This window comes from Gorilla gorilla, chromosome 2, assembly GCF_029281585.2.
Source record: "Gorilla gorilla gorilla isolate KB3781 chromosome 2, NHGRI_mGorGor1-v2.1_pri, whole genome shotgun sequence".
In the NCBI taxonomy this organism is placed as follows: Eukaryota; Metazoa; Chordata; class Mammalia; order Primates; family Hominidae; genus Gorilla; species Gorilla gorilla.
In genome coordinates, this window is record NC_086017.1 from 58,910,652 (window position 1) to 58,938,032 (window position 27,381).

The 27,381-nt window shown below is 46.1% G+C and overlaps 1 protein-coding gene across 6 annotated transcripts in view; it reads right to left on the reverse strand.

Moving 5' to 3' along the window:
* QRICH1 (glutamine rich 1) overlaps positions 1-27,381 on the reverse strand; it is a 63,883-nt gene that overhangs the window by 13,315 nt on the left and 23,187 nt on the right. For all 6 annotated transcript variants that reach the window (XM_004034113.5, XM_019023098.3, XM_019023094.3 and 3 more), the window contains 4 exons: positions 13,565-14,593; positions 4,024-4,201; positions 3,380-3,534; positions 1,345-1,459 (listed from right to left, as the gene is read on the reverse strand). In XM_004034113.5, the coding sequence (XP_004034161.1) occupies positions 1,345-1,459; positions 3,380-3,534; positions 4,024-4,201; positions 13,565-14,593 (1,477 nt within the window). The remainder of the gene's footprint in view (positions 1-1,344; positions 1,460-3,379; positions 3,535-4,023; positions 4,202-13,564; positions 14,594-27,381) is intronic.

A 27,381-nucleotide genomic window follows, 5' to 3' on the forward strand; every position in this document is an offset into this window, starting at 1 on the left:
TAATGTATCAATATTGGTTTATCAATTATAACAAATGTACCACACTAACGCAACATGTTATTGATAGGAGAAACTGTGTGTGAGGGTATATACTTAAGGAGTTATATGGAAATTCTCTGTACTTACTGCTAAATTTTTCTGGAAACCTAAAAGTACTCTAAAACATAAAGTCTATTGGCTGGCCGTGGTGGCTCATGCCTGTAATCCCAGCATTTGGGAGGCCGAGGTGGGTGGATCACCTGAGGTCAGGAGTTCGAGACCACCATGACCAATATGATGAAACCCTGTCTCTAGTAAAAATATAAAAATTAGCCGGGTGTGGTGGTATGTCCTGTAATCCCAGCTACTTGAGAGGCTGGGATAGGAGAATCACTTGAATCTGGGAGGTGGATGCTGCAGTGAGCCAAGATCCCACCATTGCACTCCAGCCTGGGCAACAAGAGCAAAACTCCGTCTCAAAAAAAAAAAAAAAAAAAAAGTCTATTAAAAACAAAAACAGGCCAGGCACGGTGGCTCACGCCTGTAATCCCAGCACTTTGGGAGGTCGAGGTGGGCAGATCACAAAGTCAGGAGTTTGAGACCAGCCTGGCCAACGTGGCAAAAGCCTGTCTCTACTAAAAATACAAAAATTAGCTGGGCATGATGGCACATGCCTGTAATCCCAGCTGCTCAGGAGGCTGAGGTAGGAGAATTGCCTGAATTGGGACCTGGGAGGCGGAGGCTGCAGTGAGCCAAGATCGCGCCACTGCACTCCACCCTGGGCTACAGAGTGAGACTCCGTTTCAAACAAACAAAACAAAACAAAACAAAAATAGCTGAGCACAGTAGCGCATGCCTATAGCTCCAGCTACTCAGGAGGCTGAGGTAGGAGGATCGCTTGAGCTCAGGAGTTTGAGGCCCATCTCAGCAACATACCAAGACCATGTTTTTTTAAGAACAAACAAAGAAAAACACTGAATAACCTATGCTTTTGTTCCAATAGAACATGCTGTCCAGAAGGCTGCCTGTGAGTAAAGCAAAAATTATGCTCTACAGATAAAACTGTCCATAATCCTTAATTGTTATGATTTTAATTTTAATCAATACATTTTAATAGGAAAAAAAAGATAGTAACTACCCCACTAGTTCTGCTTGTTCCTGTGTCCTTCCCACACTGGAACCAGCAGGCTTCTCTGGTGAGCAGTGCCTCTTCCCTATCAGGGCAAGTAGCACAGTGGCCAATGCTGCTGCAGTCTGGGATTTATATCCCCCTCACCCACATGCTTTTCATAGCCAACCACAGAAGCTGTTGATCTTTCTTAAATCCAGGTAGGAAAGATATCCAAGGACAAGGGAGACTCTTACCAAGTGGAGTGACCCGGGGCTGAACATCCTTCAGAACTTCATGTAGCCACTCCGTGAACCGAACATAATAAAGATCGGAGAAAATGTCATCTACCCTTCCATTTTCAAAAAGATACTAAAAGAAAAACAATTAATATAAGTTATTGGTAGTCTCCTGAACAAGGATTTCAGGGGAAATAAATATATTTTTCTACCAGTACTACATCCTTCCCTACCCATTCACACCTCAACAAACCAAGGCACCAGCATGTGACACTTCCATAGTATGCCTAAGCTCATGTGACTGATTCTCATGACATTCTTGAGAGTTGGGTAAATAAGGCAGATGTTGTGAATGCTATTTCACCCAAGAAAGGCATTGTTTTGTGTTAGCAAAAATCACGAATAGGCTCTGGGGTCAGCCTTCCATTAGATATTGTATAAGTTAAACAACACGTGCAAGTCTTTTAATTTCTGAGACTCACTTTCCTTGCCTGTAAATGGAGATGATGGTATCTGCCTTCCAGGACTGGGAGAGCATAGAATGAAAGCATGTAAAGCAATTCACATAGTACTTAGGTTAGGACCACCAAGAGAGGAAAAAACTAGGAGGCAGACATTTCTCAAGACTAGGCAACAGAATAAGTCCCAACCAGTAAGCCCTATTCTATTATACTGTGGGTTTCTCCTCAAGAGCCTTCAAACACTAAGAAATCCATCTCTGCTCCCTTGAACTGCCAGTCTGCAAATTTCTGTTATGCTTCACCACAGATGTCCTGAAAACCTAACTACATTGGTATATTATTCTAGCTAGACTCCTTCAAATAAGCAGTTAGTGTTAGTGCAGGGAACAATGAGAAGAAAACCTCTATGCTGGCACAAGACTCTGTTTTGAATAAATTACCTTCATGAAAATCAGGTTTACTTTAACAAAAAGAAAAGTGTTACATAAATGCTTTGTGAATTACAAAAAAAAAAAAAAAAAAAAGTCAAGGTAATTACCAATAATGTAATAGAAGTTTCTCTAGGTAGTAGGATGAATAATGTTTGTTTTCCTATTTTATTATTTATGTATTTATTTTTTAAGAGGCAAGGTCTTGCTTTGTAGACCAGATTGAAGTGTGATGGCACAATCATAGCTGACTGCAGCCTCGAACTCCTGAGCTCAAGGGATCCTCCTGCCTCAGCCTCCCAAACAGCTGGGACTACAGGTGTGTGCCACCACACCCAGCTAATTTTTTTTCTTTTCGTTTTTCAGACAGGGTCTCACTCTGTCACCCAGGCTGGAGTGTAGTCACATAATCATGACTCACTACAGCCCCAACCTCTGGGGCTCAAGCAATCCTCCCACCTCAGCCTCCCAAGTAGCTGGGACTACAGGCACGCATTACCATACCCAGCTAATTTTTTGTAGAGATGGGGTTTCACTATGTTGCCTAGGCTGGTCTCAAACTCCTGGGGCTCAAGCGATCCTCCTGCCTGAGCCTCCCAAAGTGCTGGGATTACAGGTGTGAGACATCTTGCCTGGCTCTTATTTTTTTTCTTATTTTTTTTTTTTTTTTAATTTTTGAGACAGAGTCTCGCTCTGTCACCCAGACTGGAGTGCAACGCTGTGATCTCAGCTCATTGCAACCTCTACCTCCTGGGTTCAAGCGATTCTCATGGCTCAGCCTCCCAAGTAGCAGGGATTATAGGCAGTGCACCACCACACCTGGCGAATTTTTGTATTTTTAGTGGATGGGGTTTCACCATGTTGGCTGGGCTGGTCGTCTTCAACTCCTGACCTCAAGTGATCCACCTGCCTCGGCTTCCCAAAGCGCTGGGATTACAGGCGTGAGCCACCAGCGCCCGGCCCCGGCTCTTATTTTCTAAAGTGAACATGTAGGTTTTTAAAACTTAAAAAAAAAAAAAAACAAATGTGTATTTTAAAACTCACTGTATACCTGAAAGAGAACTTCCTTATTTTAACTTCTTGCTTATCATTTTATTAACTAAACTAGCAAACATCCAATAGGAACACAGCTCAAACATGTTCTTGTGAAGATCTGTTTCCTACCTTTTGAATACACAGGAAAATATAGTAGAGCACATCTGGGTCATAGGGTTCACCTTCTCCATTTCGAGCTTCCCGTGTCATTAGACAGAGCCCATAATTCAACTCTGCCACAGCAGAGGAGATGAGATCTTCCTGGAATCGCAGCAGTTGGCGCCCTGCAACGGAAGCCCCAAAAATGAATGAAGGTCCTGGGGGTCCATATCTGGAAGGCTCAGAACAGATACTGCCCATCAGGGTGCTGGGATAGAAATGCTCACTTGTATCTACTATAATGTTTCATGCCTGTAATGTCAGAACTGGCCTATAACATGAGTATATGAGCCTAATGCCAAGAAAGAAGGGCTTGAGTGCCTATCCCTGGTTCCCATTTCCTCCCAGAAGCCACTCTGCTTAGGTCTGGTAGGGTCAACTCCTGAAACCTGTATGTCTAAAAATGCCTGGTTTTGGGCAAACCCCACATATCCTGCTTATTATGTACACAAGGTCAGTACTGCTTGTTACTAGGCTTGAATTCAACATACTATTACAGATGTTGCTCTCTTGTCCCCAAGACAGGGGACACCACTTTTCTGGCATCTTGTCCTCCTGTTACTTTAGTACCATTGCATTTTAGACACAGCCCACTCTTCTTCCCAGACACTCACTCCCAATGGGTGCCAATCTGTTCTGAGCATCCTTCTCTAGTTCAGCATTCTTGGTCTGGGCCCAGTTTTTCCATACTTCAAGCCCTTCTTCTGGTTTCAAAGAATTTGGAAGCAGAAGTTCTGGGGAAGGCTGTGGCTGTGACTGTGGTTCAACTTCAGCAACCTGGACAGTTTGAGCCTATAGGAGAGAAACCATGAAAATGTGTCAATATTGTTTTATATTAGATCCTTCTGCAAAATTGCCAGAAAAATGTTATGTATAGTTCATTTATTTAAGAAAATATTTCTCTACTCATTGCTGTCCTACTTTTAAGAAGCTTTGGAGTTCTACCTCTTGCCCCAGGGACAGCAAAAGCAGCACGGCAACTGGGCTAGTGCAGTGCTTCTCAGCCTTGGCTGCACTTTTAAATGTTTTTTTTTTTTTTTTTTTGAGACGGAGTTTTCCTCTTGTTGCTCAGGCTGGAGTGCAATGGCGCAATCTCAGCTCACTGCACCCTCCGCCTCCCGGGTTCAAGTGAGTCTCCTGTCTCAGCCTCCCGAGTACCTGGGATGACAGGCATGCACCAACACGGCCAGCTAATTTTATAATTTTAGTCGAGACGGAGTTTCGCCATGTTGGTCAGGCTGGTCTTGAACTCCCAACCTCAGGTAATCTGCCCGCCTCAGTCTCCCAAAGTGCTGGGATTACAGGTGTGAACCACTGTGCCCGGTCACATCTTTTATTTAAAAACATTAATAGCCAGACTTACCCCAGAATCTCTCTGAGGGGGAGCCAAGGTATCAATTGTTTAAAAACTCCTTGAGTAAGATTGCACCACTGCACTCCAGCCTGGTGATAGAGCGAGACTCTGTCTCGAAAAAAGAAAAAAGAAAAAACAAAACAAAACAAAAAAACTCCTCAAGTAAAAAAGTAATTCTAATGTTTGGTCACCACTGAGAACTACTGGCTCAAAGCACTGCTCCCACAGTCTTTAATGTGCAAACAAATCACTTGGGGATTTTATCAAAATGCATATTCTGATTGAAAAGGGTAGGAACTGAGACTCAACATTTCTTTCTTTCTTTTTTTTTTTTTGGCGGGGAAAGAGTTTCGCTCTTGTTCTTGGATGCTGGAGTGCAATGGCAGGATCTCGGCTCACCTCAACCTCTGTCTCCCGGGTTCAAGCTATTCTCCTGCCTCAGCCTCCCAAGTAGCTAGGATTACAGGCATGTGCCACCACGGCCGGCTAATTTTGTATTTTTAGTAGAGATGGGGTTTCTCCATGTTGGTCAGGCTGGTCTTGACTCCCATCTTCAGGTGATCCGCCCTCCTCAGCCTCCCAAAGTGCTGGGACTACAGGCTTGGGCCATCGGCCCAGAGCACTGATTCTTAAACTGGGTCTCACCTTAAAATCATCTGGATTGCTTTAAAAAAAAAAACAAAAAAAAACCCACCCTGGCTGGGTGCAGTGGCTCACACCTGTAGTCCCAGCACTTTGGGAGGCCGAGGTGGGCGGATCACGAGGTCAAGAGATTGAGACCATCCTGGCTAACACGGTGAAACCCCGTCTCTACTAAAATACAAAAAAATCAGCCGGGTGTGGTGGCGGGCACCTGTAGTCCCAGCTACTCAGGAGGCTGAGGCAGGAGAATGGCATGAATCCAGGAGGCGGAGCTTGCAGTGAGCCGAGATCACGCCACTGTACTCCAGCCTGGGTAACAGAGTGAGACTTCCGTTCACAAAAAAAAAAAACAAAAAACAAAAAACAAAACTCACACTTGGGCCTTATCTCCAGCCATTGTGACTTAATTGGTGTAAGGTAGAGGCACATTGTCAGTATTTTTAAAAGCTTCCCATGTGATTTTTTTTTTTTTCCTCTGAGATGGAGTCTTGCTCTTTCGCCTAGGCTGGAGTGCAGTGGCACGATCTCGGCTCACTGCAACCGTGACCTCCCAGGTTCAAACGATTCTCCTTTCTCAGCCTCCCGAGTAGCTAGGATTACAGATATGCACCACCATGCCCAACTAATTTTTGTAGTTTTCGTAGAGACGGCTGTTATTGAACCATCTTGCCGGCTGGTATCGAACTCCTGACCTCGAGTGATCTGCCCGCCTTGGCCTCCCAAAGTGCTGGGATTACAGGCATGAGCCACTGTGCCTGGCCTTCCCAGGTGATTTTAATGTCCAGCCACAGTTGAACCATCATTTAAAGAAAAAAAAAGTGGCGAAACCCCATCTCTACTAAAAATAGAAAAATTAGCCAGGCATAGTGGCTCATGCCTGTAATCTCAGCTACTTGGGAGGCTGCGGCACAAGAATCACTTGAACCCAGGAGACGGAGTTTACAGTGAGCTGAGACAGTGCCACTGCACTCCAGCCTGGGTGACACAGAGAGACTCTGGCTCAAAAAATAAAAATAAAAAAGTGAATGTTTGAATAATGTTAAAATATTTCCAACTTTTTAAAATTCTTTTTTTGAGCAAAGTCTTGCTCTACCACCCAGGCTGGAGAGCAGTGGCATGATCTTGGCTCACCACAACCTCCGCCTCCCAGGTTCAAGGCATTCTCCTGCCTCAGCCTCCCGAGTAGCTGGGATTACAGGTGTCTGCCATCACGCCCGGCTAATTTTTGTACTTTTAGTAGAGATGGGGTTTCACCATGTTGGCCAGGCTGGTCTCAAACTCCCGACCTCAGGTGATCCGTCTGCCTTGGCCTCCCAAAGTGCTGGGATTACAGGCGTGAGCCACCATACCCGGCCAGATTCTAAAGAGATCTTTATACCCTAAAAATATTAAAATTCCAAGATTTTCCATTTTTTTAGTTTGGACTCTGATTTTGAAAGGCAAGAACTGAGTCACCACATGTTCAAAGAATGTGCTTGAGCTGGGTGCGGTGGCTGACACATAATCCCAGCACTCTGGAGGCCGAGGCAGGCAGATCACTTCAGGTCAGGAGTTGGAGACCAGCCTGGCCAACATGCTGAAACCCTGTCTCTACCAAAAATATAAAAAATTAGCCAGGTGTGGTAGCACGCGCCTGTAATCCCAGCTACTTGGGAGGCTGAGGCAGGAGAAATCGCTTGAACCTGGGAGGCAGAGGTTGCAGTGAGCCAAGATGGTGCCACTGTACTCCAGCCTGGGCGACAGAGCCAGACTCCGTCTCAAAAGAAAAAAAAAAAAAAGAATGTGCCTGGATTCTCAAAGGTGCTATAAAATGGCAAAAAATGAATTCAAATCACCCAAAGCCCTAGTTTCGCTCACTCACTAATTCAAACAACATGTGCAAAGCTTTGCATCAGGCCCAGAATACTGCGATATATTAAACTACAGTCTAGGGCAAAGAGCTGATTCAATCTGCAGCGTTGTGAAGAAAATCTTTGGCATCAGTTTTTCTCCTTAACTGCACTGGCTAATCCAAGGATCACAAAAAACAACAACAACAACAACAAAAACCCATTACTCAAACCATTTCTTTGAAACAGTTCCATGAACTGCCAACCGTCATGCCCCTCTAAGACATCTAGCACAGACCAGGAGGGCAGCTGAGCTCAGGGCCAGAGGACCCAATAGCAACAGAAGCCTCTGAGTGACCCATGCAGACATCCCCTCCTCCCCACCACCTACAGGCCCAAGCCTCCCTTTACCTAGTCAATAAGTACTTTCTTAGCTCAGGGAGCAACCCATCTTTCCCCCACTGCTTTATTAAAAAGTTTGTCACCAATTACTGTCTTGCTCAAAGCCAAGTCTCTAGCTGGGCCCAGACATTCTTGCCCTTTGTTCTACTTTTAATCTGAGGACTCATTCTCTGATTTCCATAGACCTTTGATCCGGATGCTGCATTCAGGGCTCCAATCACTATTCTGTCTACCCCAGAAATGAGCAATCTCTTCTTGGTGGCCTGTAGTAGCTGCTGCCACCACTACCAGCAATACCACCCTCCTTGTACTCCCCAGTCACATACACCTGAAATGAAAGGGTCAAATGCAATGGATGCTTTGGCCTTAACCTACTGGACCTTTCTGGCACATCCAACAATGTCACTCACAACATTGTCCTTTGCACTCTGCTCGGCTTCCTGATATATCACTCTCCCGGACCTCCCTCAGTTATCTAGCAGCTATTTCTCTGCATGCTCTGGGTTTTTCTCTGCCAGGCCCTTACGTGTTTGTCAACCATGGAGCTCCTCTATAGACCCACTTCTCATTTCAACTACATGTTCTCCCTGGTGAGTCTCACCCACTTTTCCAGTTTGGATATCCATATTTGTCAAAGTGACCACTATGTACCTCCAAGCTAGAACCCCCACCGCGCCCCCCCCCCCACCCGCTTAATATACCCAGTGGGTACTATACATCTCCAACTGAACAACTCATAGCCACCTCAAACTAACATCTACAAAGAGTATTCATTAGCTTCCCTGCCCAGATCTATTCTCCTGAGTTACCTCTCTCCTTCGTTCAATGGCAACATCATTTACCCAAACTGGAAATCCAGGAGTCTGGCTGAACAAGTAGGCAGCGGCTAGAGCATGGGAGGCAGTGCTTCTGTAGCAGGCCCCCTCCACTGTGTGCTTCCAAACACTAAATGTCAGTTAACATTCCCAAGCACCTTCCAAAAATTCTTCCAAACGTGTCCAAATGTCTATCAGTGGGTGGAGGAGGCAATAATGCAACCCAGATTGAAAGCTACTCATACAGAGTATTGTACATTGTGGTGTAAATTTGTTCCTACATATAATGGAAGCCTTGGAGAGTTTTAAGCTAGGAAGTGACATAATCTTATATTTTATGATTATTCTATGAAGAATAAATTGAAGAACAAGAATGGAAGCAAGTACTGGTGGCCTAGACTATAGTGGTGGCTGTGGAGATGATATAAGAGATTTTGAGAGGTGTGATGGTAGAAGCAACATGGCTTGTTGATGAACTGGTTGTGAGGAGTAAGGGAAAGCAGACACAAAGATGACTCCTGGGTTTCTGGTTTGAACAACTGGGCGGAGAGCAGCACTACTTTCTGAGACAAGGAAGTTTGACAGTTTTAGAAATGGTGCCAATGAAGATCTGAGGTATTGTCAATAAGTCCAAGTAAATGCTAAGTAGGCAGCTGAATATGTGGAAAAGGTTCCAAACAGAGGAAGGCATGGCTGAGAGACTTATGTGTCAGTGCAGCACAGGGATTAAGACACAGGCTCCAGGGCCAGCCCATGCAGGGTTGAATCTCAATTCTGCCACTTTTTTTTTTTTTTTTTTGAGATGGAGTTTCACTCTGTCACCCAGGCTGGAGTGCAGTGGCGCGATCTCGGCTCACTGCAACCTCCGCCTCCCAGGTTTAGGCAATTCTGTGCCTCAGCCTCCCAGGTAGCTGGCGCCCACCACCATGCCCGGCTAATTTTTTTATTTTTTAGTAGAGATGGGGTTTCACCATCTTGGCCAGGCTGGTCTTTAACTCCTGACCTCGTGATCCACCCACCTCGGCCTCCAAAAGTGCTGGGATTATAGGTGTGAGCCACCACGCCTGGCCAATTCTGCCACTTTTTAAGCATGGCTTTGGCCTTGTCACTTAATCTCTCTGTGCCTGAGTTTCCTCATCTGTAAAACAGAAGTATCAGTACATACTTCATAAGGTTAATGTGAAAACTAGAAGAATATGTTAAACATCAAGAACAGTAGTACTGGCAGATAGTATCAGTGATTATCATCTTCAGCAGCAGCAAGAATCATCTGGAGGATGCTGAAAACCATGGCAATGGAAAGAAATCCCTTAGGGAGAAGAGGGCCAAATAGTGAACCCTCAGGAACATCAACATGTATGATTTAGAGAGAGGAGGAGAAGGCACCGGTAAGCCTCCTGGGAATAAAGAAGACTCAGATGGGTAGGAGGAAAATCAGGAATGTGTAATAACATGCAAGTCTAAAGAAAGTCTTGGCCAGGCACGGTGGCTCACGCCTGTAATCCCAGCACTTTGGGAGGCCGAGGCAGGCAGATCACGAGGTCAGGAGATCGAGACCATCCTGACTAACATGGTGAAACCTTGTCTCTACTAAAAATACAAAAAATTAGCTGGGTGTGGTGGCAGGCGCCTGTAGTCCCAGCTACTCGGGAGGCTGAGGCAGAATGGTGTGAACTCGGGAGACGGAGGTTGCAGTGAGCCGAGATCGCACCACTGCACTCCAGCCTGGGTGACAGAATGAGACCCCCTGTCTCAAAAAAAAAAAAAAAGAGTCTCAACAACGGGCTGCTGTGTTGTATGTTGCTGTAGGATAAAAACATAATTGCTGGTCTGAACTGGCTATAGGGGGGTCACTGCTGACCTTGACAAGAACAGATTTAGTCATGAGTTGAAGGGAAAATATTACAGCATCTGGAGCCCAGCTTGTGTAGATAATGTTTTTTTAGAGTTCTGGAAATAAAGAAGAACAGAGAAATGGGGCCACAGATGGCGGTTGGTGTGAGGAAGTGAGATTTCACCATAAATCTGGTTTTAAAGACAGAAGATATGATAGCTTTCATAAAAGGTATGGCCCTCTCCAACCTGCGGCAGATGAAGGAACACATTTTGTCACTAGCTCCCCTTAGGGTTCAACTTGACTGTCTTCTGCATGTGCTGTAAAGTGGTCCAAGAGTAGAAAAGACTGTCTTATTCCTCTCTATTCCCCAGCTCCTAGCACAGAGCCTGCATAAGAAGGGAGAGGGATGTTTGTGGTATATACAGACAAACTCATCTTTCCCTTGGGATGGAAAATTGGGATTCTTCACAATTTTTCTATTTCTGGTAATAATAACTTCATGTAAATCACTCTAAGACTTTCCCAAATCAGATACAGCCTCTGAAGAACACTGGCCCACTAAAATGAACTCCAGAAAGGATCTTCTCCTGCTGAAGACCCAGACATGGAAATTATAAACAGAGACCACTAAGTACCAAATGAGGCACTGACCTGCAATTGGACCATCAGGCCCAGGAGAGCTAGGGGAGGCCTAATGGGCTCCATCTCTGTGAACAAAAGCTGAGCATAGAGACCTATTACAAATCTACTGGCTAGTTTCTCCTATATGCAGTCAATTCTACACACATCTACTTGATTCCTCCTGTTACCACAAATCTAGGAAATTCCTGATTTCCTACCACAGATTAGATCAAACTCAGTTCTACTTTGGGAAGGCAACAACCCCACCCCCACCCCTCAATACTAACTCCATTCTCACAGTTCCCTTCTCAAGTTGCCTTAGGGCATGTCCCTTCTGTCCATCCTTGGCTCTGTATTTATGCTGTTCCATTCTTTTGTTTATCTAAACTATAAACTACAGTTCAACAGTTCAAGGCAGGGTGCAGTGGCTCATGCCTGTAATCCCAACATTCTGGGAGGCCAAGGTGGAAGGATCACTTGAGGCCAGGAGTTCAAGAGCAGCCTGGGCAACAGTGAGACCCTGTCTCTACAAATATATATATATGCCGAGTGTGGTAGTCTGTGCCTATAGTCCCAGCTACTTGGGAGGCTGAGGTGGGAGGATTTTATGAGCCCAGGAGTTAGAGGCTACAGTGAATTATGATCACTACCATACTCCTACCTGGGAAACAAAGCAACAACCTGTCTCAAAAATAAATAAACTACAGTTCAAACGTCATTTTGTCCACAAAGACACCTCTGTTGACTTCTTAACCTAGAATTTCTAAATTCCCAGTTTGTCTTTGTGTATATGTCATAATTATTCTGCCTTATAAATAATTCGAAGGAAAAGAAATCCTAAGTTCTTACTTTTCACAACTAGACTCTAAGCTATATGAAGCAAAAAATCTTCTCTTATTCTATTTCTAGGCCCAACAAGCTAGATATTTAGCAGGTCCTTAACAATGTCACCTAGGATAATATGATATTGCCTCTATGAAACCACCTGGTCAACCTTTGCTTAATTAATCACTTACAGCCCATGTTTCCAAGTGCAGTCCCTTATGAAACTTGTTTGTACCAGCTCCCACAAACATATGCATGCTCAGGAGCCTATGCCCACTGAGGCAGAGCACCTTCATCAGTCCCATAAGACCAGAGGCCCTATATCCCACTCTAACGGGACCAGATATTTCACCAATCAGTTCTTTTAGACAGGGTCTCACTCTGTTCTCTAGGCTGAAATGCAATGGCATGATCATAGTAGCCTCAACCTCCCAGGCTCATGCAACCCTTGCATCTACGCTGGGACCACAGGTATGTGCCATCACACTAGACTATATTTTTTAATTTTTTGTAGAGATAGGATCTTCCTATATTGCCCAGGCTGATCTCAAACTCCTGGGCTCAAGCATTCCTCCCACCTCAGCCTCCCAGACTGCTGGGATTATAGGCAACTGCCACTGCACCCAGCACTAATAGTTTTGTTTGTTTGTTTGTTTTGAGACAAAGTCTTGCTATGTTGCCCCAGGTTGGAGTGCAGTGGCACGATCTCAGCTCACTGCAACCTCTGCTTCCCAGGTTCAAGCAATTCTCCTGCTTCAGCCTCCCGAGTAGGATTACCTGGGATTATAGGTGTGTGCCACCACACCCAGCTAATTTTTGTATTTTTAGTAGAGACAGGGTTTCACCATGTTGGCCAAGCTGATCTCAAACTCCTGACCTCTGGTGATTCATCCGCCTTGGCCTCCCAAAGTGCTGGGGTAACATGCATGAGCCACCGTGCCTGGCCCCTACTTTTTTTCTTTTGACAGAGTTTTGCTCCTGTTGTCCAGGCTGGAATGCAATGGCGCAATCTCAGCTCACTGCAACCTCTGCCTCCTGGGTTCAAGTGATTCTCCTGCCTCAGCCTCCCAAGTAGCTGGGATTACAGGTACCTGCCACCATGCCCAGCTAATTTTTGTATTTTTAGTAGAGACGGGGTTTCATCATATTGGCCAGGCTGGTCTCAAACTCCTGACCTTGTGATCCGCCCGCCTCGGCCTCCCAAAGTGCTGGGATTACAGAGGTGCACCACCTCGCCCGGCCGCCCCCATAACACAAAAACTCTTGGGAGGTCCCACCGCATAGACGGCATATTCAAGCCTCCCAATGGTGATCACTTTTAACAGGCTCCTTATGAGTTATTTTAGCTTTTCTAATTCACCCACACTGTGTGCCCAAAGATGAAAAACAGAATGAACAATCTCACAGCCTCTCCAGTGATGAGTTTGTAATCTATGTGATAAACTACAAGTGTTTTGCTAAAACCATTTACTTATGATACAAGGAAGCAGCACTGGGGCACACTTGAGGTGTCCCATTCATCTACACCTGTAACTTTACTCTTCCTGAGAAGAGATTACAAAGAAGTGTCCATGGTACTTAAACCCAAAATGTCTCCAAAACTCCAAAGCAATTCCTGGCCATCTCATTTACCTCCAGGTACCAGGATAAACTCTTTTTTCTGTTGCATAGCCTCACGTGATGTTTCTCACCCTCTTCTCCCAAATACTAAATACTGCATCACTCTAAGAGTAACAGCAGTAAATAAGCCAGAGGTTGCGAGGCAAGCTCTGTGCTGCACTGGGCCCTGAGGGACCAGGCTGCCTGCCCTACTTATAAGTCTTCACTTACTGAACAAGTAACTTGGAGTTGCTGCTGCTGCTGCTGTGGTGGTGGTGTCTGTTCCTGGGGAGTTTGCTGCTGCGGCTGCTGTTGGGGGTCCCATATATGGACAGTTTGAGCCGTATTCTGGTAAGTGCCTGCCACAGCCTGCACAGCCACTGGAATGTGGATGTTGCCATTCATGAACTGTGCTGGAAAGAGAGAGTTTGCAAGGGTCTGCACTACCTCTTCATGGGAGTTTTTCACTACAGATGTGGTGCCCACCATCTTCTCCTTGTCATCCTCCAGCTTAACAGCTGCCAGGGCCGTGGGTGAGCCACTGACGTGAACTGCGTTGTAGGCTTCCTGGGGAATGGCAATGTGGGTAATGCTCTGCTGCTGAGGGTCCCCCCGGGGCTGGGCAGAATAAACAGGGATGGTCCAGGTTTCTCCTGTAGGGCTAGTAATGGTCCCAGTGGCACTGTACAGGTGGGCACTGTCTACTGTCAGTAAGTCTGGCCTCAAAGACACATAACTCTGCTGCTGGCCCTGTGGAATGGCCAGCACGGTGGCCACCGGCTGCCCTGAGATGGCGTAGGACACAGTGATGGGCATGTCCACTTTGCGCTTCTTCACTGGTTGGAGGACACTGGCCGTGCCAACCCGCCGCTCCCCTTCCCGGGGTGAGCCCTGCTGGGATGGTGGTGGGGAAAGGGCACCCACGGTCTGGATTTGGATCTGCTGACCACCAGCAAGAGACTGGCCAGCCACCAGCTGAGCCTGGATTTGCTGATGTGGGATGTGCTCCTCCGGGATTTCTGCAGCCTGGATCTGCTGGGCTGCTTGCACGTGCTGCACCTGGATCTGAGCTGCTTGCAGCTGCGAGGGACTGGGACTCTGCAGAGACGGGGTCTGAATGGAGGGGGCTGCTGACTGTGGTGCCTGGCCTTGGATCTGCACCTGGACCTGGATGGGTTGCTCAGTAGGCTGGTGAACGGTGAGTTGTGGGGAGAGCTGAGCCGAGACCTGTTGCGGAGACTGCTGTACCTGCACCTGGACCTGTAAGCAACAAGATTCATTAGTGAGTGAACCAGGCAGCACTGAAAATCCAGTACCCAAGGAAAGAAAGAAAAGAGATCCCAGACAGGGGCCCTGCACAATGTGAGAAAACACTGGCATACTCAAGGCTTCTGAGAAGGACACAATACGTAAAACTAGATGCAGAATTGTCCAGCAGCACATTACAATAACAGGGACATATATCCACCCCAGAGAGCAAGCAAGACAATTAACTGGGGCCTAAAAAGGAAATACCAAAAAAAAAAAAAAAACAGTTTTTTTTTTTTTTTTAAGATGGACTCGCTCTGTCGCCCAGGCTGGAATGCAGTGGCGCAATCTCAGCTCACTGCAACCTCCGCCTGCTGGGATCAAGCGATTCTCCTGCCTCAGCTTCCTAGAGTAGCTGGGATTACAGACATGCTGGAGTCTAACAAGGAAATATCAAAACTTTGGTTCTTTTTTTTTTCCCCCAAATTCTCATTGTGTCGCCCAGGCTGGAATGCAGTGGTGCCATCTCAGCTCACTGCAATCTCCACCTCTCAGGCTCAAGCAATTCTTGAAGCCAGCCTCCCGAGTATCTGGGATTATAGACGTGTGCCACCATACCCAGCTAATTTTTGTATTTTTAGTAGAGATGAGGTTTCACCATGTTGGCCAAGCTAATCTTGAACTCCTGACCTCAACTGTCCACCCACCTCAGCCTCCCAAAGTGCTGGGATTACAGGTGTGAGCCAAAAGAGCCGGCATTTTTATTTCCATTTTCTTTGAGGCGGAGTTTTGCTCTTGTTGCCCAGGCTGGAGTGCAATGGCATGATCTTGGCTCACTGCAACCTCAACCTCCTGGGTTCAAGCAATTCTCTTGCCTCAGCCTCCTGAGTAGCTAGGATTACAGGAATGCATCACCATGTCCAGCTAATTTTGCATTTTTAGTAGCGACAGGATTTCTCCATGTTGGTCAGGCTGGTCTCGAACTCCCGACCTCAAGTGATCCGCCCACCTTGGCCTCTAAAAGTGTTGAGATTACAGGCGTGAGCCACCACGGCCAGCATTTAAAAAATTTTTTTGAAATGGAGTTTCACTCTTTTTTTTTTTTTTTTTTTTTGAGACGGAGTCTCGCTTTGTCGCCCAGGCTGGAGTGCAGTGGTGCCATCTCAGCTCACTGCAAGCTCCGCCTCCCAGGTTCACGCCATTCTCCTGCCTCAGCCTCCCAGGTAGCTGGGACTACAGGTGCCTGCCACCACACCCGGCTAATTTTTTTTTTTGTATTTTTAGTAGAGATGGGGTTTCACCATGTTAGCCAGGATGGTCTCCATCTCCTGACCTCGTGATCCGCCCACCTTGGCCTCCCAAAGTGCTGGGATTACAGGCGTGAGCCACCACACGGGACCCTTTTTTCCTCTAAAGATAGGGTCTTGCTCTGTTGCCCAGGTTAGAGTACTGTGATAAGATGATAGGGCACTTTAAACTTCAAACTCCTCAAGTGATCCTCCCACCTCAGCCTGCTAAATAGCTAGAACTACAGGTACACCACCACCACACCCAGCTAATTTTTTTTTTTTTTTTTAGACAGAGTCTCGCTGTTACCAGGCTGGAGTGCAGTAGTATGATCTCAGCTCATTGCAACCTCCGCCTCCTGGGTTCAAGCTATTCTCCTGCCTCAGCCTCCTGAGTAGCTGGGACTACAGACGCATGCCACCACCCCCAGCTAATTTCTGTATTTTTAGTAGAGACGGGGTTTCACCATGTTGGTTGGCCAGGATGGTCTCGATCTCTTGACCTTGTGATCCGCTCACCTTGGCCTCCCAAAGTGCTGGGATTACAGGCTTGAGCCACCATGCCTGGCCTTATTTATTTATTTATTTTTTTTGAGATGGAGTTTCGCTCGTTCCCCAGGCTGGAGTGATATGGTAGTCACGGCTCACTGTAACCTCTGCATCCCGGGTTCAAGCCATTCTCCTGCCTTAGCCTCCCAAGTAGCTGGGATTACATGTGCCCGCCATCACATCCAGCTAATTTTTTTTTTTTTTTTTTGAGACGGAGTCTTGCTCTATCGCCCAGGCTAGAGTGCAATGGTGCGATCTCGGCTCACTGCAACCTCCACTTCCCCGGTTCAAGCTATTCTCCTGCCTTAGCCTCCTAAGTAGCTGGGATTACATGTGCCCGCCATCACATCCAGCTAATTTTTTTTTTTTTTTTTTTTTTTTGAGACGGAGTCTCGCTCTATCGCCCAGGCTAGAGTGCAATGGTGCGATCTCGGCTCACTGCAACCTCCACTTCCCCGGTTCAAGCTATTCTCCTGCCTTAGCCTCCTAAGTAGCTGGGATTACATGTGCCCGCCATCACATCCAGCTAATTTTTTTTTTTTTTTTTTTTTTTTGAGACGGAGTCTCGCTCTATCGCCCAGGCTAGAGTGCAATGGTGCGATCTCGGCTCACTGCAACCTCCACTTCCCCGGTTCAAGCGATTCTCCTGTGTCAGCCTCCCGAGTAGCTGGGACTACAGGTGCGTGCCACCACGCCCCGCTGATTTTTTGTATTTTTAGTAGAGACAGGGTTTCACCGTGTTAGCCAGGATGGTCTTGATCTCCTGACCTCATGATCCGCCCATCTCGGCCTCCCAAAGTGCTGGGATTACAGGCGTGAGCCACCATGCCCGGACCTAATTTATATATACATATATATGTTTTTGAGACCAAGTCTCGCTCTGTCACCCAGGCTGGAGTGCAGTGGTGTGATCTCAGCTCACTGCAAGCTCCGTCTCCCAGGTTCATGCCATTCTCCTGCCTCAGCCTCCCAAGTAGCTGGGACCACAGGCACCTGCCACCACGACTGGCTAATTTTTTGTATTGTTAGTAGAGACAGGGTTTCACCTTGTTAGCCAGGATGGTCTCGATCTCCTGACCTCGTGATCTGCCTGCCTTGGCCTCCCAAAGTGCTGGGATTACAGGTGTGAGCCACCACACCCAGCCCTAATTTTTGTATTTTTAGTAGAGACGGGGTTTCACCATGTTGGCCAGGCTGGTCCAAAACTCCTGACCTCAGGTGATCCACCGGCCTCGGCCTCCCAAAGTGCTGGGATTATAGGCGTGAGCCACCATACCCAGCCCCCAGCCTGATTTTTTGGGCAGAAGTCCCCAACCCTGGGGCCAAGGACTAGTACTGGTCCGTAGGCGAACGACACAGCACAGAGGTGAGCATTACCGCCTGAGCTCCGCCTCCTGTCAGATCAATGGTGGCATTAGACTCTTGTAGGAGCACAAACCCTATTGTGAACTGCAAATGTGAGGTATCTAGGCTGCATGCTCCTTATTAGAATCTAATGCCTGGCCAGGTGCATTGGCTCACACCTGTAATCCCAGTACTTTGGGAGGCTGAGGAGGGCAGATCACTTGAGGCCAGGAGTTCAAGACCAGCCTGGCCAACATGGTGAAACCCCACCTCTACCTCTACTAAAAATACAAAAAATTAGCCAGGCATGGTGGTGCATGCCTGTAATCCCAATTACCTGGGAGGCTGAGGCAGAATAGCTTGAACCCAGGAGGCGGAAGTTGAAGTGAGCAGAGAGAGCACCACTGCATCACAGCCTGGGTGACAGAGTGAGCCTCCATCTTAAAAAAAAAAAAAAAAAAAAAAAAAAAATCTAACGCCTAATGATGTGAGGTGAAACAGTTTCATCCCAAACCACCACCCCCATCAATGTCTGTGGAAAACTGTCTTCCAAAAAACGAGTCCCTGGTGCAAAAAACGTTGGGGACCACTGCTTTAGAGTGCTTACTTAACATATGTTTAATGGGAAAGGCATTTAAATAAACAGAATCCCAATAATTTAATCTGAGCAATATTACCATAACCTGGATGACATGTTTCTGATAACAATAGTTACTGTCTTATTATTATGTCAGCATGCAAAAGAGCATGAAAAGAAAAAAATACATAGTATGCAACTTTTAAAAAACAGCTTTTACCATCAGACACATAGATAAATTACCCTAACCACAAGTAGGAATTAGAAACGTAGAAAACAAGAAGGCAGAAAATGAGGCCAGGCACAGTTGCTCGTGCCTGTAATCCCAGCTCTGTGGGAGGCCAAGGTGGGTGGATCACCTGAGGTCAGGAGTTTGAGACCAGCCTGACCAACATGGTGAAACCCCATCTCTACTAAAAATACAGAACTAGCCGGGCATGGTGGTGCATGCCTGTAATCCCAGCTACTTGGGAGGTTGAGGCAGGTGAACTACTTAAACCCAGGAGGTGGGGGTTGCACCACTGCACCACAGCATGGACAACAAGAGTGAAACTATCTCCCAAAAAAAAAGAATATATGCAAATGGCCAAGAACCACATAAAAAGTTGCTCCATATCACTAGCTGTGAAGGAAATTCCAATCAAAGCCACAATGAGAAACCACTTTATATCTAATAGGTTATAACTAAAAAAGACAGATAACAAGTATAGATGAGGATATCGACAACTTGAAACTGCTGGTGGGCATGTTAAATTGGTGTAGTTGGCCAGATGCGGTGGCTCACACCTGTAATCCCAGCACTTTGGGAGGCTGAGGCCAGTGGACACAAAGTCAGGAGTTCCAGACCAGCCTGGCCAACATGGTGAAACCCTGTCTCTACTAAAAATACAAAAATTAGCTGGGCGTGGTTACACGTGCCTGTAATCCCAGCTACTCGGAAGGCTGATGCAGGAAAATTGCCTGAACCTGGGAGGTGGAGGCTGCAGTGAGCCGAGATGGCGCCACTATACCCCAGCCCAGCCAAGGACAGAGTGAGACTCCATCTCAAAAAAAAAAAAAAAAAAAAACAACAAAAAATTGGTTTAGTCGCCTTTTTTTTTTTTTTTTGGGAGGTGAAGTCTTGCCCTGTTGCCCAGTGGTGGAATCTCAGCTCACTGCAACCTCTGCCTCCCTGGTTCAAACAATTCTCGTGCCTCAGCCTCCTGAGTAGCTAGGATTACAGGCACGCATCACCACGCCCAGCTAAATTTTGCATTTTTAGCACAGACAGGGTTTCACCATGTTGGCCAGGCTGGTCTCAAACTCTTGACCTCAAGTGATCCACCTGCCTTGGCCTCCCAAAGTGCTGGGATTACAGGTGTGAGCCACTGTGCCTAAATTATACATTTCAAATGGGTAACTTATATCTCAATAAAGCTGTTACTAAGTATATTTTTAAAAAAAAAGGCCTGGCGCTGTGGCTCACACCTGTAATCCCAGCACATTGGGAGGCCGAGGCAGGTGGATCATGAGGTCAGGAGATCAAGACCATCCTGGCTAACATGGTGAAACCCCATTTCTACTAAAATACAAAAAATTAGCCGGGCGTGGTGACGGGCGCCTGTAATCCCAGCTACTCGGGAGGCTGAGGCAGGAGAATGGCGTGAACCTGGGAGGCAGAGCTTGCAGTGAGCCAAGATCACGCCACTGCACTCCAGCCTGGGTGACATAACGAGACTCCGTCTCAAAAAAAAAAAAAAGGCTCAGGTTTTGAGATCACAGACTTCAATGTGAATTGATGCTGCACTTTTCTGCCTGTGAATCCATGGGGAAATTTAACCTCTAAACAGTTTCTTTAGGTACAGTAAGTACAAAAGGGGAGAATGTCTACTTCCCTACAGTGTTTTGAACATAAAATAATACTTAGTTACAGATAATAGGTGCTCAAATAAGTAGGTTTATTATTTCTCTCCATGAAGTAAAATATTATTTCCTTGCACCAGTGGTTCTCAAAATGTAGTTTCTATGCCAACAGCAGCAGCAGCATCCAGGCACTCAGAAATACAAATTGTCAGGTACTACTAACTAATTGTCCAGACCTACTAACTCTGAAATTCTAAGAAGTGGTTTTATCAAGTCCTCCAGTGTAATTACATGGTCAAATTTAAGAACTAGGGCTATATGCCAAAGACATAAGAGGAAACTATGTAGCCAATTACCACAGAACAGCAGTTTTCAAGATTTCTTAGTCAAAGCTTGAATTTGGGGCTGGGCATCATGGTCATGCCTGTAATCCCTGCACTTTGGGAGGCCAAGGCAGGAAAACTGCTTGAACCCAGGAGTTCGAGATCAACCTGAGCAACATAGTGACACCCCTATCTCTACAAAAAATTTTAAAAATTACCTGGGTGTGGACACACACCTGTAGTCTCAGCTACCTGGGAGGCTGAGGAAGGAAGACTGCTTGAGCCCAGGAGATTGAGGCTGCAGTGAACTATGAACGGCACGTGCCACTGTACTCCAGCTTGGGCAACAAAGTGAAACTCTAACACCAAAAAACTTGAATTTGGTCAAAAAATATTGAAGACCCAAAAGAACTTGTTTACATAGGTTATATCTAGTAATATTTACTTGTACTCTAAATTAAAACTAGGAATTTAATTTTTTAATTCTTTTTTTATTTGAGATGGAGTTTCACTCTGTTGCCCTGGCTGGAGTGCAATGGTGCCATCTCAGCTCACCGCAACCTCTGCCTCCCGGGTTCAAGCGATTCTCTTGCCTCAGCCTCCTGAGTGGCTGGGATTACAGGCATGCACCACCATGCCTGGCTGGTTTTTTGTTGTTGTTGTTTTTTGTTTTTTATATTTTTAGTAGAGATGGGGTTTCTCCATGTTGGTCAGGCTGGTCTCAAACTCCCAACCTCAGGTGATCCGCCTGCCCTGGCCTCCCAAAGTGCTGGGATTATAGGCGTGAGCCACCATGCCTGGCCCTAATTTTTTTTTTTTGAGACAGAGTCTCAGTCTATCGCCCAGGCTGGAGTGCAGTGGTGTGACCTTGGAAGTACAACTTTGTCTTCCCGGGTTCAAGCGATTCTCTTAACCTCTGCCTCCCGAGTAGCTGGGATTACAGGTGCCCACCACCATGCCTGGCTGTTTTTTTTGTTTGTTTTTGTATTTTTATTAGAGATGGGGTTGCCCCATGTTGGCCAACCTGGTCTTGAACTCATATCCTCAAGCAATCCACCTACCGCATCCTCCCAAAGTGCTGAGATTACAGGCATGAGCCACCACGCCTGGCCCAAAACTAGGAATTTTAAAAATTGTAAACCATGCTGGGCGCGGTGGCTCACACCTGTAATCCCAGCACTTTGGGAGGCCAAGGTGGGCAGATCACAAGGTCAGGAGATCGAGACCATCCTGGCTAACACGGTGAAACCCCGTCTATACTAAAACAAAAAAAAATAATTAAAAATCAGATAAAGCCAGATGCAGTGGCTCATGCGTGTAATCTCAGCACTTTGGGAGGCCAAGGCAGGCAGGGTCACATGAGGTCAGGAGTTCGAGATCCTCCTGGACAAAATGGTGAAACCCTGTCTGTCCTAAAAATACAAAAACTAGCCAGGTGTGGTGGTGCATGCCTGTAATCCCAGCTAATCAGGAGGCTGAGACAGGAGAACAGCCTGAACCCAGGAGGCAGAGGTCGCAGTGAGCCGAGATCGTGTCACTCATGCCAGCCTGGGGGACAGAGCAAGAGTTGTTCTAGAAAAAAACAAACAAAAATAAAGCCATTATATGTTAACATAAATAACATATTCTCATGAAAAATAACTATTTGCCAAAATAATTATAATAAGAATTGCATTGTTTTACATTTTTGGAAAGCTCTTTTTTTTTTTTTGGAGATGGAGTCTCACTCTGTTGCCCAGGCTGGAGTACAGTGATGCAATCTTGGCTCACTCAGCTCAATGCAACCTCTGCCTCCTGGGTTCAAGCAATTCTCCTGCTTCAGCCTCCCAAGTAGCTGGGATAAGAAGGGCAAGCCACCATGTCCGGCTAATTTTTGTATTTTTAGTAGAGACAGGTTTTTGCCATGTTGGCCAGGCTGGTCTCGAACGCCTGACCTCAAAGTGATCTGCCCACCTCGGCATCCCAAAGTGTTAGGATTACAGGCGTGAGCCACTGCACCTGACCCATTTTTGCAAACCTCTTTAATGGCTGACTTAATATAAGGTAGCTGAATTCTCCTATCTGCTTCTACACTCAATCTGTTGTGCTATCATACATCACACATGGCCTCTGCAAAACTCCAGTACATGGTCAGGAGAGAATGAAAGTGAAAAAGGCAAATAATACACTGGCATTGTAATAAAAACAGCTTTGACCTTGAGGAACCCTAAAAGGTGCTTGGAGGCTACCAGGAGTCTCTTTTTTTTTTTTTTTTTTTTTTTTGAGACGGAGTCTCCCTCTGTCGCCCAGGCTGGAGTGCAGTGGCGTGATCTCGGCTCACTGCAAGCTCCACTTCCCGGGTTCACGCCATTCTCCTGCCTCAGCCTCCCAAGTAGCTGGGACTACAGGCACCCGCCACCACGCCCGCTAATTTTTGTTTTGTATTTTTATTAGAGATGGGGTTTCACTGTGTTAGCCAGGATGGTCTCGATCTCCTGAACGCATGATCTGCCTGCCTTGGCCTCCCAAAGTGCTGGGATTACAGGCCCCTACAAGTCTCTTGAACTACCATTTGTGAATCACTTCTGGCCAGGAATGGTAGCTCATGCCTGTAACCTCAGCACTTTGGGAGGCTAAAGCTGGTGGGCTGCTTGAGCTCAGGAGTTCGAGACCAGCCTGGGCAATGTGGTGAAACCCCGTCTCTACCAAGAATACAAAAAAATTAGCCAGACGTGGTTGTGAGCCAACTGTGGTCCCAGTGACTCAGGAGGCTGAGGTGGGAGAACTACTTGAACTCAAGAGGCAGAGGTTGCAGTGACGCAAGATCGTGTCACTGTACTCTGGCATGAGTGACAGTGAGACCCCCATCTCAGAAAAAAATAAGGGTAAGGAAGAAAAAAGAACCACTACTATTGTGTTAAACACATAGTATGTTTTTAAATTATAATACAGCTTGCTTAAAACAAAATGTCAAAAATCTGGTTACTATCACTGAATCATAGCTCATATGCTTCATGCTTTACTGTATTTCTTAATTTACTTTTCTTTTCTTTTTTTTTTTTGTTGAGGCAAGAGTCTCACTCTGTCGCCTAGGCTGGAATGCAGTGGCGCAATCTTGGCTCACTGCAACCTCCTCCTCCCAGGTTCAAGCAATTCTCCTGCCTCAGCCTCCTGAGTAGCTGGGATTACTGGCACCTGCCACCCGTGCCTGGCTAATTTTCATATTTTTAGTTGAGACAAGGTTTCACAAAGGCATGAGCCACTGCACCCAGATGATTTTTCTTCTTTTAAAATGAGTTATTATCTGATCAACTGATTTTTCTTAGAAATCATTTATCACGCCAAGTGACGTGAGTCATGCCTGTAATCCTAGCATTTTGGGAGGCCAAGGCAGGTGGATCACCTGAGGTAAGGAGTTCGAGACCAGCCTGGCCAACATGGTTAAACCCCATCTCTAATAAAAATACAAAAATTACCAGACGTGGTGGTGTGCACCTGTAATCCCAGCGACTCAGGAGGCTGAGGTAGGACAATAGCTTGAACCTGGGGGGCAGAGGTTGCAGTCAGCCAAGAACATGGCACTGCACTCCAGCCTCATCGAGAGAGACTCTGTCTCAAAAAAAAAAAGAGAGAAATTACTTATCAGTGCTCAAGCTTCCAAAATAAACAATTAAATGGCTAATGGCTATTGTTAGCAGAAATACTAGGGAGTTAGAACCTCCCAATCCACCTCCTAAGTGGTGGCACCTGTCCGTCACTCCAGAAATAAACAAAATTACAAATAATCTGATGTCACTTTATATCCAAAATAGTAAGAATTTAAAATTAGGGGAATAAGAGTTAAGAGTAAATTTAAGGGCTGGGTGCGGTGGCTCACGCCTGTAATCCCAGCACTTTGGGAGGCCAAGGTAGGCAGATCACAAGGTCAGGAGATCAAGACCATCCTGGCTAACATGGTGAAACCCCGTCTCTACTAAAAATACGAAAAAATTAGCTGGGTGTGGTGGTGGGCACCTGTAGTCCCAGCTCCTTGGGAGGCTGAGGCAGGAGAATGGTGTGATTCCAGGAGGCGGAGCTTGCAGTGAGCCGAGATAGCGCCACTGCACTCCAGCCTAGGTGAAAGAGCAAAACTCTGTCTCGAAAAAAAAAAACAAAAAAGAAATTAAATGTTATTTATATTACTTCCCTTCAATTTTTTTAATTTATATAAGAGCCAAGCTTTTTCATTGGGTAGAAAATTACTAAATAATCATATTAAGAATCTGGCAAAAGGCCGGGCGCGGTGGCTCAGGCCTGTAATCCCAGCACTTTGGGAGGCCAGGACAGGCGGATCACGAGGTCAAGAGATTGAGACCATCCTGGCCAACCAACATGGTAAAACCCTGTCTCTCCTAAAAATACAAAAAAAATTAGCTCAGAAGGCGGAGGCAGGAGAACCACTTGAACCCAGGAGGCAGAGGTTGCAGTGAGCCTAAATCATGCCACTGCACTCCAGCCCAGGCGATAGAGTGAGACTCTGTCTCAAAAAAAAAAAAAAAAGAATTTGGAAACAAAAAAAAAAAAACCCACAATTCTTTCATTCAGATATAACAACTGTCAACACTTTTTAAAAAAAGTATTACATTTTACTTGAAATTAAAATGAAATGAGGTGCTAAGTGCTGTGCTCATGCCTGTAATCCTAAATCAGGAGGCTATGGCAGGAGGATCACTTGAGGCCAGGAGTTTGAGGCTAGCCTAGGCAACATAGCAACACTCCTCTCTCCACAAAAAGTAAAAATATTAGCCAGGCGTGGTGGTGCATGCCTGTAGTCCCAGCCACTCCAGAGGCTGAAATGGCACGATCAATTGCGCCCAGGAGTTCAAGGCTGCACTGAGCTATGATTGTGCCACTCTACTCTGTAGCCTGTAGTCCCAGCTACTCAGGAGGCTGAGGTGGGAGGATCCCTTAAGCATGGGAGGTTGAAGTTGCAGTGTGCCTCTGATCACACCACTGCGTTCCAGCCTGGGTGACAGAGCAAGACTCCGTCTCAAAAAAATTAAAAAAAAAAAAAAAAATTAGTTGGGCGTAGTAGCTGTAGTCCAAGCTACTCAGGAGGCTGAAGCAGGAGGATCACTTGAGCCCAGGAAGTCCAGACTGCAGCGAGCTGTGATCATGCCACTGCACTCCAGCATGGATGACAGAGCCAAGCTTGGCTAAAATTTCTTTCTTTTTTTTTTTTTTTTTTTTTTGTGATGGGGTCTGTGCTCTATTGCCCAGGCTAGAGTGCAGTGGCACGATCTCAGCTCACTGCAACCTCCGCCTCCTGGGCTCAAGTGATCCTCCAGCCTCAGCCTCCTGAGTAGCTGGGATCACAGTCATGCACCACCATGCCTGGCCAATTTTTTGTATTTTTGGTAGAGATGGGAGTTTTGCCATGTTGCCTAGGCTGGTCTAGAACTTCTGAGCTCAAGCAATCCACTCACCTTGGCCTCCCAAAATGCTGGGATTACAGGCATAAGCAACCACACCCGGCCAAACTTGGCTAAAATTTAAAGTAGAAAGGAATAAAACTACTCTTGCAGGTATCAATATAGCACAAACCATCTCTCTAGCATCCTGTAGGTTAGAAATTTGTGATAAGACTTTTAGAACTACTTGAATAAGGCAAAAAAGCCTCAAGTAGAAAATTATTATTATTATTATTTATTTATTTATTTATTTTGACATAGTCTTGTTCTGTCGCCCAGGCTGGAGTGCAGTGGTGCAATCTCGGCTCACAGCAACCTCCGCCTCCCGGGTTCAAGCAATTCTCTGCCTCAGCCTCCCGAGTAGCTGGGATTACAGGTGCCCACCACCACGCCTGGCTACTTTTTTGTATTTTTAGTAGAGACGGGATTTCACCATCTTGGCCAGGCTGATCTTGAACTCCTGACCTCGTGATCCACCCGCCTTGTCCTCCCAAAGTGCTGGGATTAGAGGCATGAGCCACCACACCCAGCTGAAAATTATTTTTTACAGAAAAAAAGGACGTTTCCTCCAATTACACTTATAACTTGCATTAATAGTTGATAATCTGTGTGGGCGAGGGGACCACAAAGAGCACTCTAAAAGGCTGGCGAAAATACAGATCCATGGGGGGGAAATTTTTTTTTTTTTTTTTTTTTTTGAGATAAAGTATTCTCAAGCGATCCTTCCACCTCAGCCTCTTCAGTAGCTCAGATTACAGGTGTGTACCACTACATCTGGCTAATTTTATTTTTAGTACAGACAAAGTCTCACTATGTTGCCCAGGCTGGTCTTGAATTCCTGAACTCAAAGGATCCTCCTGCCTCAGCCTCCCAAAGTACTGAGATTACAGGTATGAGCCACTGCACCCAGCCTATGATTCTTACTCAAAAGAGCAGTAACAATTATCATCAAACTAATGTTATCTCTAACTTGCTCATCAAGGTAATGTGAGCTGTAAGTATACATATGTGTATGTGTGTGTTTTGAAGTCTCTAGTCAATTCCCAACCCTTAGTTCTAAAGCTACCCCAGTGGACCTCTACTTCTCAGCTTAGGGCACTCTAAGAACTGCCCCACTTTCCCCAAAAGTTCTTTCCTACATGTATTCGTCACCAAATTTTTTTTTTTTTTTTTTGGAGACAGAGTTTCACTCACATTGCCCAGTCTGGAGTGCAATGGTACGATCTCAGCTCACTGCAACCTTGGCTTCCCAGGTTCAAGCAATTCTCCTGCCTTAGCCTCCGAATAGCTGGGACTATAGGCACCTGCCAACATGCCCGGCTGATTTTTGTATTTTTTAGCAGAGATGAGGTTTCACCATGTTGGCCAGGCTGGTCTCAAACTCCTGACCTCAGGTGATCCGCCTGCCTCAGCCTCCCAAGGTGCTGGGATTACAAGCATGAGCCACCAC